The sequence below is a fragment of the Musa acuminata genome, chromosome BXJ3-10, assembly GCF_036884655.1.
Source record: "Musa acuminata AAA Group cultivar baxijiao chromosome BXJ3-10, Cavendish_Baxijiao_AAA, whole genome shotgun sequence".
Lineage (NCBI taxonomy): Eukaryota > Viridiplantae > Streptophyta > Magnoliopsida > Zingiberales > Musaceae > Musa > Musa acuminata.
The window spans coordinates 21,077,163-21,093,566 of NC_088358.1; the positions used below are offsets into that span (position 1 = coordinate 21,077,163).

General features: G+C 27.7%; 1 protein-coding gene and 2 non-coding genes across 3 annotated transcripts; 1 reads left to right on the forward strand and 2 right to left on the reverse strand.

Moving 5' to 3' along the window:
* Positions 1-5,662: 5,662 nt before the first annotated feature.
* On the reverse strand, positions 5,663-5,744 carry TRNAS-AGA (transfer RNA serine (anticodon AGA)). The gene has a single exon. It is a non-coding gene; the product is annotated as a tRNA-Ser (tRNA).
* Positions 5,745-6,148: 404 nt separating this feature from the next.
* On the forward strand, positions 6,149-6,854 carry LOC135650382 (LYR motif-containing protein At3g19508-like). Its single transcript, XM_065169640.1, has 2 exons — positions 6,149-6,431; positions 6,503-6,854. The coding sequence occupies exons 1-2, from the start codon at positions 6,243-6,245 to the stop codon at positions 6,554-6,556; spliced, it is 243 nt and encodes an 80-aa protein (XP_065025712.1). The 5' UTR covers positions 6,149-6,242; the 3' UTR covers positions 6,557-6,854.
* Positions 6,855-15,628: 8,774 nt separating this feature from the next.
* TRNAS-AGA (transfer RNA serine (anticodon AGA)) lies at positions 15,629-15,710 on the reverse strand. The gene has a single exon. It is a non-coding gene; the product is annotated as a tRNA-Ser (tRNA).
* Between the last annotated feature and the right edge of the window lie 694 nt (positions 15,711-16,404).

Here is a 16,404-nt window from a genome sequence, read left to right on the forward strand (position 1 = left end):
ATGTAACTTCATATATTCTCATCCAGAAGACTCCCTCCCCAACAATGCAAACCATGGGTTTAAGAGTTCCTTAAGATGACACTGCACTCACAAAGACTATATATATATATATATATATATATATAGTGTGTCATTGCATATTAAATTTAAATTTTGACATAAGCAATCATTTGTTAGTTTTTCTTTACTCAAAATATTTAGTGAATATTATTATAAGCTAATTTATCAGTCTCACTTGGGAGATCCTCTTATGGAAAACCAATACGAATGCCATCGTTCTTCACTCTCGTGTCTTAGATTTTTAGCATCACTTGAGTATATTCAATTTAAAAATTTTTGTTTATTACATATCATAAATCGGGTATAAAAGATATTAGAGGAAAATACCGTTGATGTCTTGATTAGTCTGATGTGATTTAGATCTGTATAAGCAGAATTGTCCAAGGTGTTTTCGATGTGAAAATATTATGCTCCCAAAGTGTAACTTATACGAAGACCAAGATCAATAGAGGTTTTTCGACTCGATCCCTTTAATGCTCAGGTTAGTAAATCGAAGTCCCCAAATATGGGTTCGAGTTATTCCAAAAGAGAATCTTCCCCACTATTCATAATATATTTTTCCACCTTAAAAGATATAATAAAGATTTGGATTAACTTTCTGGATGAGAAAGAAGTTTGTGATTGTCTTTCTTATCATAATAAATAAGAAGAAAATTTGTATAGACAAACATATATAGGGTGACTTGGATCCCACGTAACGATCACGTATTAGACATATAATGTACTCGAGTATTTACTATAATAGAAATTAGCTATAATGAATAAATATTGAGATAATGTGTTTGGTGCAATAAAACTTAGTAGTATTAATGACATTGAGAATATATTTGAACCAGAGATTCAATTGATGGTTAAATGATATATTGGCATGTTTAAAATTTGCACAACACTAAACCCTAATTCTTATTAATAATATTTACTTTCAACTTTCGGATTGAGAATTTATTTACAACCAAATATCTAATTGATAAATTATAAATTACTTATACTTTATTTGTACAACCATGTGTTATGTTTACATAGTTTAATCAAACACTCTCATATAACTTTAGATTAACCAATATGTTCAACTTGATTATTATTTGTTATAACATTTTTCTTTAAATTGAGAACTTGAAGAAAAAATTACCTACAAAAGACTTAAAAAGACCCAAGTGATGCAAGAGTAGAAGTATAATTATCTTTGTTGTCGAATTCACTTATTATTTTTTATAATTCTTATGAAATATATAGCACCCCAATAGGTCCCATATCGAAGGCAATATCATATATATGACATTATAGAGAAATAGTCGGATCCAAGTTTTGTGAATCATAATCTAAATAGTATATCTTTTAAAATTATTTTTTTGTACAATGGATCTAAAGATCTCTTTTGGTGAATCCTAAATTTTTATTTGGAAGGAAATTATGTCATGAATATCATAGAAAATTTTTTACCGTAATTTATATTTTTAGATATCCAATAAAAATACACTCTCTTATCCATGTATGCATGCAAATGCATCTAATTACTCTATAAATATAAGTCCAACTTCTATCCTACCCCGATAGTACAATAATTTCTCTTTTTCTCTCTCCATGTATGAGTATGACAGGATAGATAGGGTTTTAAAGATATGTATATATTTTTTTATGGAAGCTTTGGGATCGAAATCTGAACCTCATACTCACATATTTAATACGAGAAAATTAAAACAGGAGGTTCAAGGTCAATCCGAGACTTTCTATAAAAAAAAGGAAAGAAAGAAAGAAAGAAAGAAAGAACATGAATGATCTATTGATTTGCAACAGATAAAACTATCCATCAAGGCTTGTGAGTTCTCTAGTTTCTTTTCATTAACAACTATATTTTTCTTTTTAATGTCCACTATGTTATAATTACTATTTTTTCTCTAATCAATGAATGTCTCACAGGAGGAAAAAAAAAAGAGAGATAAAAATCAGTGTGGATATCAATTTTGATGTTTATCCCTTTAATTGTAACTTTTAACATACTGGACCATAAATATGATTTATCCATATAAATATGATTTATTTGCAACATTTACATCAAGATTCTTTTACAGTGATTTATATTTGATCAATTATAATATATATATATATATGTCATAGTTGTATAACCATGTTTAGCATTTAGTCTAGTATATTATATGTTGTAAATAATATTTTTTATCTTTCGCACTTGCATATATCTCATGAAAGATAATTTGAGTGTAGACAATAATTTTGTCACACACACACACATAAAATTTGTATAGTGATGATGAAACTCAAATTGATACTAATATCTTTACACACTCAAATTGATACTAATATCTTATAAAATTTGTATAGTGATGATGAAACTCAAATTGATACTAATATCTTATGTAAAGATATTTTTAATATTTAGTAATGATTGAATATTTGGGGTACTTTATCCATTTTTAATTACGGTGTTTCTTTTAATTCAACTAGCTAATAGTTTACACACTCAAATTGATACTAATATCTTATGTAAAGATATTTTTAATATTTAGTAATAATTGAATATTCAAGATATTTTATCTATTTTTAATTATGGTGTTTCTTTTAATTCAACTAGCTAATAGTCGTATCGCATCAGGTAAACATTAAAAGAAATATTCGGGGTATTTTATCCATTTTTAATTGTGATATTTTTTTATTTAACTAGCTAATAGTAGTATCATGAGTGGCACCAAATGAATATTAAAAGGAGAATACAAAAGAATATTTATGTAATATTAAAATCTCAAGAAAAAAATATTCATTTTAAAATTTTGAAAATATAGATTTATTAGAGCACCCAAATTTATTTTATTTATCTATTATGATATATAAGTTATTGACATAAATGAGAATACATTGATAAGTGACATTGCAAAGTCGTTTAGTAAGGAGAGTTAGTATCTCTCCTTTGTTCCTAATGATCGTGAGGTCCATCTATATTATCCAATGAGAATGTCATCTTCCTTAATTGATATCTCTATTAAGATAAGTAATCTGGACAAGCACTCGAAGACTAATATATTTGTGCCTCAAATTCCTGTGGAGCTCTTATATCCCTCCTCATCTTAATTGTTATATTTTTCATAGTCATTAATCTCATCCACTCTATCAAGAAATCATTTCCAAGCTTTTTTTGATTGTTCTCTTGAACTCTTATATCTTTTGAAATTTCTTTTGATAGTTATCTAGTTAGATACTATGGTTTAATTTATGATTATCGAATTAGTTGTGTGGTTTTTTAAAGATGACATCTGCTTTTGCTTTCATTTTCATTTATGCTTTTTAGGTTCGAAGGTTTTGGTGGTTTCGTTTTTTTTTTTTTGGGTAGGGATTTTTTTTTTGTTAGGGTTTTTTGATAACTTTAGGGTTTTATTTGTGTATCTTATAGTAGTGTGATTTTTTCATTTTCTTTTATTTTTTAAATTCAGATCTTTAGATATATAAGAATAGATGAGAGATTTCAAAGCTAAAAACTCATATTAATCATTATAACTTACAATCTCTTAGACCCCAAATCTATAAACCTCTTTTCGCTTTATCTTATTTCTCCTCCCAATTATTTATTTAAAACATTACATTAGCCCTGTAAATAGAGTGGTAAACTCAAGACTTTAACTTTAACTATAATAGAAACTCTTATCTTAACCAAGACTCTTAAACCAAAATCATATCTAATAATAAAGTTTGATTTAATATTTTAACACCCTTCCCTAAATTAAAGCTTGGAAAAAAAAATTTATGGAAAGCCTTCAATGTTAAAATTTTAGAATTTGAAGTCATAATCCACGATGACTTTTCGATTTGTCTTATATACCTTAATTAATTATAAAACTATTATTTGTTTCGAAACAATCTTATCAGCTTTCTTGAAAAATCTCTAAACACTAAATCAGTCCTATCAATATAATTATTTACATAGATATCTAACTCCTTTATTATAGAATATTCATTAATCTTTATAGCTTCTAGATCATAAATAATAATGATCCTCATATTAGCATTAGTAACATTTTCTTCTAAATTTTAATGATCGGTTTTATAAATCTTTTTTTTATAAGAAGGTAAAAATACTTTTATGCTTCTCATAAAAATAAAATAATTTAATCTAACAAAATTATCTACTCCAATAAACATCAATCTAAATCTTACTTTTGTATAATTTTGACATTGTCAATATTATTCAGAATATTATTGAGAGAATATGTCATAGTTGATGATGTATCTTCTTTATATGGTTACTTGTGTTATGTAATTTGTATGAGATACCTTTAGTTAATGTAGGAGGATAAATATCTCCTTCTGAAATATCTTCTAAGATTAATTAGTCTTTTCTTCTTATCTTAGCTCGAGAAAGAAATCCTTAAAATAATACTTTCATTTAGTAATAAATTTTATTTTATTTTATCTTCTTCTAAGTCAAAAATTAATTCTTCTTTTTTTTTTCTTGGGAGAGTGACATAAAATCTCTATCATTTATCACATCTTTAAAATCATCTTAGGAAATTTCTTTTAAACCTTTTGATCTCACAAAAGTCTTCATCTTAATTTTATTATTTTTAGTATTTTTTTAATCAAAATTATCATTAATATTTTTTAATATTTTATTTTGAAGGTGATTAACAATCGATAATCTCAGTTTCCAAGAATCATAACTACTACGGTCCCATTTGAGATTCACAAACTAAAAGTGCATGAAATCTTAGCACAAAGAACACAACCAAAGCATTCAACCGAACAGATCCAAAAATCCGAACTCTATAAAACAAAAATAAAAGCAATTAAGAAACATGTGATGCCACCTCACCTCCAAGAATCATGCTCGGGTGAGATTTATGAACTGAATCCCAAAAGTACCAAACAACCACGTAAAGAAAAGAATCAATGCACAAGGAAAAATCAAGAAAGTCTTCAAGCAAATAAATCAAAATATCCAAACCCATGAAACCTAAACACAAACAAAAGCAAAAGTAATCCAAAGACCCGCATCACACCTCCAAGAACCAAAATCCAGTTCGAGAACTAAGAATTAAACCCAAGGATCTAACCAAATAACTATCCAAAAAAAGCTCTAATATGTATCATGATCCAAGGGGAATAACTAAGAAAAACTTAGGACGATCTCTTAATCAAGCATATAAGTTATCTCCTTTAGAAAACATATCAGTTATGACGGAATATGAGATTTGAATTCATTGCAATCACGATCGTTGTCGCCTTTCTCTTATCTCCTTTCCGATCGATGAGGACAGGAGGTATATGAGTTGCGCAAGGGCAAGGTATATATACATTCTATCCTCTTCGCCCTTTTTTTGTTTTTCAAAATTTTATTTTTATATTTATATTTATTAAGAAAACTCATGGTCTTGATAATAAAAAATAAAAATATTATAATGTGGTCTAAAAAATATAATTTACTCGGTAATAACAAATACTTAGTAGTTTTCTAGATAATTTTTAGAAATTATACAATATAATATCAAGTAAGAAAAACTGGATTCAATAATCATGCTTACTAATACCAAATCACGTCATGGCTTCAAACAGACACGTATTATTCCAAACTCGAGTGTGATATGATACATGTTGAAAACGTGGTCGGCAGGATTCAAACCTACGCGGGCAAAGCCCACATGATTTCTAGTCATGCCCGATAACCACTCCGGCACGACCACACGTCCGGTGTTTTCCTGTTACTTAATAATATATCAATATGTTGGCTCCTCAAGTTATTGATGCTAGCGGATGATGCAAGATCAGGAAGACTCACGAGAAGCACGCATATGCATTATATATTGTAGCGGTAATCCCACTGATCCAAATAAATGAGGAGTTTGAATGTACTATTCACGGCACGAGAGTGACGGCAACGGTATCATATAGCTATGACACGTGTCAGAAAACAGATGAGCTGTCTGAATGTACTATTCACGACACGGCAGTGATGACAACGCGACATGGGTTTTTAGGTCTGACACGTGTCAGAAATATAGGAGTAATTACTTAATTGGTAAATAAAATTGCATTCTTACCTTTTATTTGTCTTATCTTTACCTTTCCTCATTGTGGGCCTTTTGGCCCCAAATCCGGCCACTGACACGTCTCATCTACGTGTTGGGTTGGTTGCCGTGATGGAGTAGAGAGCATCACATTACCGCTGCAATCGGCGGGCGATGGAGCGGGCGCTGAGGGCGTACATGGAGGTGCTGAGGCTGGTGCGGCGGCTCCCGCGGGAGACCAGGCCGTACTACGCCAAGTACGCGCGGGAGAACTTCGTCAACTACCGCGAGCTGGATGACTCCGCCTCGCTCGACGAGCTCCTGCAGCGAGCCTACACCCACACCACCTGGGTCCTCAACAAGGTCCTCTTTCCTCTCTTCTCACTTCGGTTCCTCTTTTCTTCCTCGCCTAACCTTTTCGCTTCTTGTTTCAGTACTCCGTGGATCAGTGGGTCGCTGACAAGCTGAAGGAGATTTGCTGTGGCTGAGCCAGGCAAAGAGACAGACAGTTGCTCCCCAAGTGTTTGCTGTTATTCCCAAGAGGGTAATAGTACTGAACGACTTAATGACTTTTGATGCTTTAATTGGTGCAAACATTTGCATGGCAATCGTAGTATTTTAGTAGTTATTCAAGAAGAGAAACTTGTCACCATCAAGGCTTTTGTAGCATAAAACTTTTCATTCATATCTTGTATTTTTCATATAGAGAGAATAATGTGTCATGTTTTGAGACCGAGGAACTTGTTCTCTCCTGAGCTACAATGCTTGGGGCTCTAATTTCCAAGTTGGACTATGAATCTTCGCATTTCATTATATTGGCTAAAAATAATAATTTTCAAATTAACAAAGCATTATGAGGTCATAAAGTTGATACTCTTATGACATCCATGATGAACAAGGAAATACTAACATAAAAGTATTAATTAGATAGTTGATTTTTCTGGAGTAAATTACTTTATTGAGGTAATACTTCCATTTTTTTTCATGCATCAAACACATTCCTATGGTATTATGCTCAATCAATATACAAAGTAAATATGTCATATCTAATTTATCTAGATTAAAAGGTGGATTATTATTGGTGTTACGATAAAATATGTTTAGATTAAAATATGTTTGACAAGTATTGGTGTTACGGGAGAATTCCTTCTTTACTATGAGAAAAGTGTATACACACACATATATATATGTATATATGTACATAAGTACATATGTACATATATATATATATATATATATATATGTACATATGTACACATGTACATATATATATATATATATATATATGTATATGTATATATATATATATATATATGTATATGTACATATGTATATATGTATATGTACATATATATATATATGTATATGTACATATGTATATATGTATATGTACATATGTATATATGTATATGTACATATGTACATATGTATATATGTATATGTACATATGTATATATGTATATATGTACATATTTATATATGTATATATGTACATATATATATATATATTTACTCTTTCCAAAAATTAATTTTGTGGGCTGATTTGTCCATGGATTTGACATATATTGATTAAGTACAATATATTCTTGAAATAGTCAATGAGAAATAAATAAAATAAAATAAAGTAAGTTTCCTTATTGGCTTAATACAATCTATAAGTATATCAATGCTCATCAATATGCAACAGTAGTTCATGTAGACAAAAAAAGATATACTCAATGCATTAGACTCTCCATAATGTGAGGTTTGAAAAGGATCAATGCATATAATTTTATCTTTAAATATTTAAAAAAATATTTTTTATGACTTAAACCTTGATTTTTCTGTCACAAATGAATATATATATATATATATAATTCATTCTTAGTTGAGTCCATCTAAATTACACAAGGCAGTCAATATAAATTATAAGAATAACACACACGATTTACGGTCCTAAAAAAGCACTGATATCATATATATTTCATATTTTACATACTTAGTTGAGTCAAATAAATTATATAATATTAATGATGATTAGATTTGGTTGATCAGCGTTATTATCAGTGAATATAAATCACAGTGACATGTAGGGGATACATATATAAGAATATGTAATTTCTAAACTTTACAGGGATGTTTATTTAAGCAAAAACAATTAATTAAAAGAATTTTACAGTAGAGATAAACATATCATTCAATATCAACTCGTGCCCTCATTTTACTTTAAACATTCATAAAAAAAACTTTGTTTACAATCAAATATAAATGTATATTTAAATAATTATAAAATTTAGACATTATAGTTTTATATTAACACTCTCATTTAATTTTATATTAATATGTGTTCAACTTTGAGAGAGAATCTATCGTCAAACATGTGGGTGTCACATGTCATCTAAATCATCATTTATCATATATAAAGATTCAATACATAAAAACATAAACTTCGCATTGGGAAGGAAGATAATTATAAATTTTCTTCTCTCCTTTTATTACAAACATAAACCTCATTCTCTTACTTTATGACAATGAAAATGTTCTTTCCTCCTTCAAGGTATAAAAACACATTCTGAACAAGAAAATAAAGGAAGGATTCTTTCTTTTCTCGAACTACTCGAGACTACATTTAGGAATCTCAGATTAGTAACTCGAGTGTTAAAGTGATCAGGTCGGAAAAATTCCGCTGACCTTGATCTTTGTGTAGATGACAACTCGAGAGAACAATACATCTATCTTGAACCTACCTCGAACCCACTTCGAAGTCACCTCAGATTTACTTCGGATAATCTTGCATATATAAATCCGGACCATATTAGGCAGATCAAGACTTTAACGATATTTTTCGCTAGCAAACTTAATTATAAACAATGTATTATTTGTTATAGCAATCTTTTAGGAATTGGGAACTTGTTCACTGTATATTTACCTATGTCATGACACAAGTAAAAAAAAAAGAAGCAATATTATCTTTATCATCGAATCAATTTATTAAAGTGATACATTAATTACGGCACAGGAATAGATGTATTATCTATAATAATTTATATTTAGATATTTTAAGTCATGATGTTTGCGTCTTTGTTCATCCTAACCTAAATAGTATATCTTTAAAATTAATTTTTGATTTAAAGTGTGCAATGCAACTAAATATCTCTCTTAGGTGATTATTTGGAAGGTAATTTATTTTATAAATAATATTAAAAATTTCCTACTAAAATTTATTATTTTAGATATTTCACAAAAGATACTGTCCACTATGCATGCACAACATGCAAATGCACATAATGATTATAAATACAATGGTGACTTATGCCCTACATCTTATAGTGCAAAAATTTATCTCTCTCTCTCTCCTAAGTGTGATTGAGGATATATATTATTTTTGGATATGAGGTTCGAGATCAAACTTCAACTCTCATGCTCACATAATTGGTATGATAAACAAAGGAAGATATGAGGCTTAAGTCCAATTGTAGTTCTCTCAATTATAAAAAAAAAAGAAAAAGAAGGAGAACAAGGAAGATTTCATTAGTTTGCAGCAAGTAAAACACTCAATTAATAGACTTTATAGGATTGAAGTTGTAATCCTTTTTCTTGAGATTGTTCTCTTCGGAAACTTAAAAGATTGTTATATTCTCGATTAGAAAATACGGAAGAGAATATAGGAGATAGGATAAAAAACACCAACACAAATTCACTAATATATGAAAATTATGATATAAAAAATATTATAAGTATAAATTTAATAGTTTTAATAAAAATATTTAATATATATAAATATATATAATATCTTTGTATCATAAATTTCATAGTTTAGTGTCTTTGTGTTGGAGTTTTTGTTATCCTCCATTTTTTTATCTTCTCAGTTACTTTTTAGATCTACAATGATCTTACCATAAATCCCCATACATAAGAGAATAATTTAAAGAAAAAAAAAATATCATAGAAGCTCTCTAGATTTAAATTCTATACATGCGTTCCTTTAAAACATAAAAACTTATGCATATTTGATAGCTGATCTCCTTGGGGTACCATATACCATAAATTAAATGTCACTTGAAACTCTAATTTATAATAATACCTTACATACACTATAATCTTCTTTAAGTGATGCCTTATATACTTATTTAATTAGAATAAATTAATATAGATGAAGTGGATAGCCAAAGTTTTTTTTTTTTCAATACATATTAATGACAATGACATGTAAAGATATAAATTTTGATATTTCATAATAATATAAATGTGTTTTTCAATCTTTGAAAGGACATTATCTAAAATTTAGAACTTCAAAATAAATAAATAAATAAATAAAAGAATGTCATAGTAGATTTAAAAATGTCGCTTCATATATTCTCATCATCTCATACCTAATGTAAGAGAAGACTCTCCCTCCCCAACAATGCAGACCATTGGTTTAAGAGTTACTTAAAATGACTTTGCACTCACAAAGACTACAACTCATATTTGCTATTAACTTTTCTAATTAGCACTATATATATGTATGTATATATATATGTATATGTATGTATATATATATGTATATATATGTATATGTATGTATATATATATATATATATATGTATATTTATATATATGTATGTATATGTATATATATATATGTATATATATATATATGTATGTATATATATATATATATATATATATATACATATATATATATATATATAATTTAATATAAATTTAAATTTAATATATATAGTGTGTCATTGCATATTAAATTTAAATTTGGACACAAGCAATCATTTGTTAGTTTTTCTATACTCAAAATATTTAGTGAATATTATTATAAGCTAATTTATCAATCTCACTTAGGAGACTCCTCATGTGGAAAACCAATACTAAAGCCATCGTTCTTCACTCTCATATCTTAGATTTTTAGCATCAACTTGAGTATATTCAATCTGAAATTTTTTGTTTATTATATATCATAAATTGTGTATAAAAGATGTTAGAGGAAAATATTATTGATGTTTTGATTAACCTGATGTGATCCAAATCCATCTAAGCAGAATTTTTCATGGTGTTTTCGATGTAAAAATATTATACTCCTAAAGTGTTACTTACATGAAGACAAAGATCATTGGAGGTTTTTTGACTCGATCCTTTTAATGCTCAGGTTAGTAAACCGAAGTCCTCAAATATGGATTTCAATCATTCCAAAAGAGAATCCTCCCCACTATTTATAATATTTTTTCCATCTTAAAAGATAAGAATGAAGCTTGAGATTAACTTCCTTATAGGATGAGAAAGAAGTTTATGATTATCTTTCTTATTATAATAAATAAGAAGAAAATTTATATAGATAAACATATATAAGGTGAATTGGATCCCACGTAACGATCACGTATTAGCTAACAATAGACCTCCGAACAGAAGGCACTAAGGGACATATAATGTATACAAGTGTTTACTATAGTAGAAATTAGCTATAATGAATAAAATAATTTATTAGTAGTATTTGATGCAATAAAACAACTTAGTAGTATTAATGACATTGAGAATATATTTGAACCAGAGATGCAATTGATGGTTAAATGATATATTGGCATGTTTAATGCTTGCACAACACTAAAACTAATTCTCATTAATAATTTTTACTTTCAACTTTCACATTGAGAATTTATTTACAACCAAATATCTAATTGATAAATTATAAATTACTTATATTTTATGTGTACAACCATGTGTTACATTTATATAGTTTATTCAAACACTCTCGTATAATTTTAAATTAACCAATATGTTCAACTTGATTATTATTTTTTATAATATTTTTTTTTAATTGAGAACTTGAAGGAAAAAATTACTCGCAAAAGACTTAAAAAGACCCAAGTGATGCACATTCAAGAGTAGAAGTATAATTATCTTTGTTGTCAAATTCACTTATTATTTTTTATAATTCTTATGAAATATATAGCACCCCAATATGTCCCATATTGAAGGCAATATCATATATATGACATTATAGAGAAATAGTCGGATCCATCTATGGTAACTTTGGTTTTGTGAATCGTAATCTAAATAGTATATCTTTTAAAATTATTTTTTTGTGCAATGGATCTAAAGATCTCTTTTGGTGAATCCTAAATTTTTATTTGGAAAGAACTTATGTCATGATTATCATAGAAAATTTTCTACCGTAATTTGTATTTTTAGATATCCAATAAAAATACACTCTCTTACGCATGTATGCATGCAAATGTATCTAATTACTCTATAAATATAAGGCCAACTTCTATCCTACCCTGATAGTATAATAATTTCTCTTTTTCTCTCTCCATGTATGAGTATGACAAGATAGATAGGGTTTCAGAGATATGTATATATATATATATATTTTTATGGAAGCTTTGGGATCGAACTCTGAACCTCATACTCACATGTTTAGTATGAGAAAATTAAGACATGAGGTTCAAGTTCAATCCTAGACTTTCCATGAAAAAAAAGGAAAGAAAGAAAAAGAGAATGTGAATGATCTATTGATTTGCAGCAGATAAAACTATCCATCAAGGCTTGTGAGTCCTTTCGTTTCTTTTCATTAATAGCTATCTTTTTTTTTTAATGTCCATTATGTTATAATTATTATTTTTTCTCTTATCAATGTCTCACAAGAGGGAAAAAAAAGAGATAAAAATTAGTGTAGATATCAGTTTTGATATTTATCCCTTTAATTGTAAGTTTTAACATACTGGACCATAAATATGATTTATTCAATAATTTTGTTTATATTTATATCTATCATTATCTCTATCATTATAGAGTGTACGCGCTCACACACACATAGTGATGATGAAACTTAAATTGATACTAATATTTTATGAAAAGATATTTTTAATATTTAGTAATGATTGAATATTAGGGGTACTTTATCTATTTTTAATTATGGTTTTTCTTTTAATTCAACTAGCTAGTAGTAGTATTATGATTGGCACTAAATGAACATTAAAAACAAAATATGAAAGAATATTTATATAATATTAAAATATGAAAAGATAGATTTATTAGAGCACCCAAATTTATTTTATTTATCTATTATGATATATAAGTTATTGGCGTAAATGAAAATACATTGATCAGTGACATTGCAAAGTCATTTAGCAAGGAAAGTTGCATCTTCATTTGCTAGTGTCCTTTGTGTCTAATGATTCATCTATACTATCGAACGAGAATGTCATCTTTCTTAATTGATAATTTTATCAAGATAGGTAATTTGGACAAGCATTTGAAGACTAATATATTTCTGCCTTGAATTTATATGGAGCTCTTATATCTCTCCCCATCTTAACTGTTATAGTTTTCGCAATCATTGATCTCATTCACTCCATCAAGTGGTCATTCCCAAGCTTTTCTTGAATGTTCCCTTGAACTCTTATATCTATTGAAATTTCGTTTGATGGTTTTCTAGTAGATACTAGGGTTTAATTTATGGTTATCGAATTGGTTACGTGGTTCTTTGAACATGGCATGCAGGTTTCTTGGTTGTTTTTGCTTTCATTTTCATTTATATTTTTTAGGTTCAGATCATTTGATTTGTTTGCTTAAAGGCTTTGGTGGTTTCACCTGTTCACAGTTCGTTGGGTAGGGATTCTTTTCTTTGGTTATTTTTTTAATATTTTTTAGGATTTTGTTTGTGAATCTTATTTCTTTGGGGTGGCATCATAAATTTCATTTGTTTTCATTTTTTAATATTCAAATCTTTAAATATATGAGAATAGATGAGAGATTTCAAAGCTAAAAACTCATGATAACTTACAATCTCTTAGACCCCAAATCTATAAGTTTATTTTTGCTTTACCTCATTTCTCCTCCCAACTATATATTTAAAACATTACATGAGCCCTCTATAAACAGAGGGGTAAACTCAAAACTTTAACTTTAGCTATAATAGAAACTCCAATCTTAAACAAGACTCTTAAACCAAACTTATATCTAATAACAAAATTTGATTTAATATTCCAACATCCTTTCCTAATTAAAGATTGGAAAAAAAATTACGGAAAGCATTGAATGTTATTGTTATACATTATGTTCTTTAAAATTTTAGAATTTGAAGTCGCAGATTCAAACTTTTGGATTTGTCTTATATACCTTAATTAATTATAAAACTCTTATTTGTTTGGAATCAATCTTATTAGCTTTCTTGACAATCTCTAAACACTAAATCAATCTTATCAATATAATTATTTGCATACATATCTAACTCCTTTATTATAGAATATTCATTAATTTTTATAGCTTCTAGATCATAAATAATAATGATCCTCATATTAGCATTAGTAACATTTTATTCTAAATCTTTAATGATCGACTTTATAAATATTTTTCTTTTTTATAAGGAGGTAAAAAATACTTTTATGCTTCTCATAAAAATAAAAAATATTAATCTAACAAAATTATCTACTCCAATAAAAATCAATACTATCTGCATTTAGTCTAAATCTTGCTTTTGTATAATTTTGGCATCTTTAATATTAATAAGAATATTAATGGGAGAATATGACATCTTTAATATTACTAACCGATCTATCTTTCGGGTTTGTATTATATAATTTTTATGTATTATCTAATTTTTATGATATACCTTTAGACAGTAGGAGAATATATATCTCCTTCATAAAATTTTTAAGATTAACTAGTCTTTTCTTCTTATCTTAGCACAACAAATCTTTAAAATAATATTTTTATTTAGTAATAAACTTTATTATTCTTTTATCTTCTTCTATGTTATAAATTAATTCTTATTTTTTTTTTTCGGAGAGTGACATAAAATCTATATTATTTATCACATATTTAAAATTATCCAAGGGAATTTCTTTTAAACCTTTTGATCCGACAAAAATCTTCACCTTAATTTTTTATTTTTAGTATTTTTTTATCAAACCTAGGTAATAACGAGATCTAAAATAACTTATAAAAATTATCATTAATATTTAGAACTACGAATTAAACCCAAGGATCTAACCAAATAACTAAAACTTTAATATGCATCATGATTCAAGGGGAATAACTAAAAAGAACTTGGGAATGACCTCTTAATTAAGGAAATAATATTGACATCTTAGAAAACATAAAAGTTAGGATGGGGAAGGATACTACGGTTCCATCAAAATATGAGACTTGATTTCATTGTGATTACGGTCGTTACCACCTTTATATCATCTTCTCTCCCAATGCCATCGTCATTTCTCCTCTCCTCTCCTCTCCTCTCCTCTCCTCCGAGTTTAGTAACGTAAGAGCAAAGTTATATAATATCTCCTCTTCTCTCATTTTTGTTTTTGATTTTTTAAAAATTTATATTTACATTTAATTCATATTTATATTTATTAAGAAAATTTGTGGTCTTCATAAAAAAAATAAAAATATTATAATGTGGTCCAAAAAAATAAAAATATACTTTACTTAGGAATAACACATACTTAGTTTTTTCTAGATAATTTTTTAAAATTTATGCAATATAATATTAATTAAGAAAATCGGATTACTATTACCAAATAACGTCATGGCTTCAAACAGCGTATATTATTCCAAAATCGAATTCGATATGATGTTAAAAACGTGGTCGGCAGGATTCGAACCTGCGCGGGCAAAGCCCACATGATTTCTAGTCATGCCCGATAACCACTCCGGCACGACCACATTTCGTGATGTTTTCCTGTTACCTACTTATATATAAACTATGTTTCTAAACCCCCTCTTTTTCTATTCCAGTCATGATAGCTCGACTCTTCAGAGTCTGTATTATCTCAAATTTCTAATGTCCAAATTTGCATGCCGTATCCCTCGTGATTTTTGGTATTTATTTATGTAAATATAAGGTTAATATGTAACCATTCTCATTAAGTTTATCATTCATTATCATTAATTTTTTTATTTATTGTGGTTTAAATATTTCAATTTTTCATTGTAACTATTATTATTAAATATTTTATTTAATATCATTAAAAAAATTTATTATGGTCCAAACATTATAAATTTAAATTAATTTTTGAACATTATGATACTCGTGATAATAAATATTCTCGACGGGAGAACGTCTATATAAACGAGGGTTTTTATCCTTGTGCTCAATATTAAGTCTAAAGGATTTCTTATACCATCTAAAGTGAGAGTTCTGAGTCGAGAAGTATCAAAATATAAAGAGAAACCATTGCTAAAATTCTTCACAACAATGGCTGGACGTATGCAATTTTCGTTTCTGCATTAGTTTTCTTATGTTTCTCTTATAATGGTTTAAAAACATATTTTGGTATTAAAATTTCTGATAGTTGGTATCTGAGCCATTAATCTCTGTCTTGATATGAAAGAGTTTTCATTTTTTAATCATGAATAT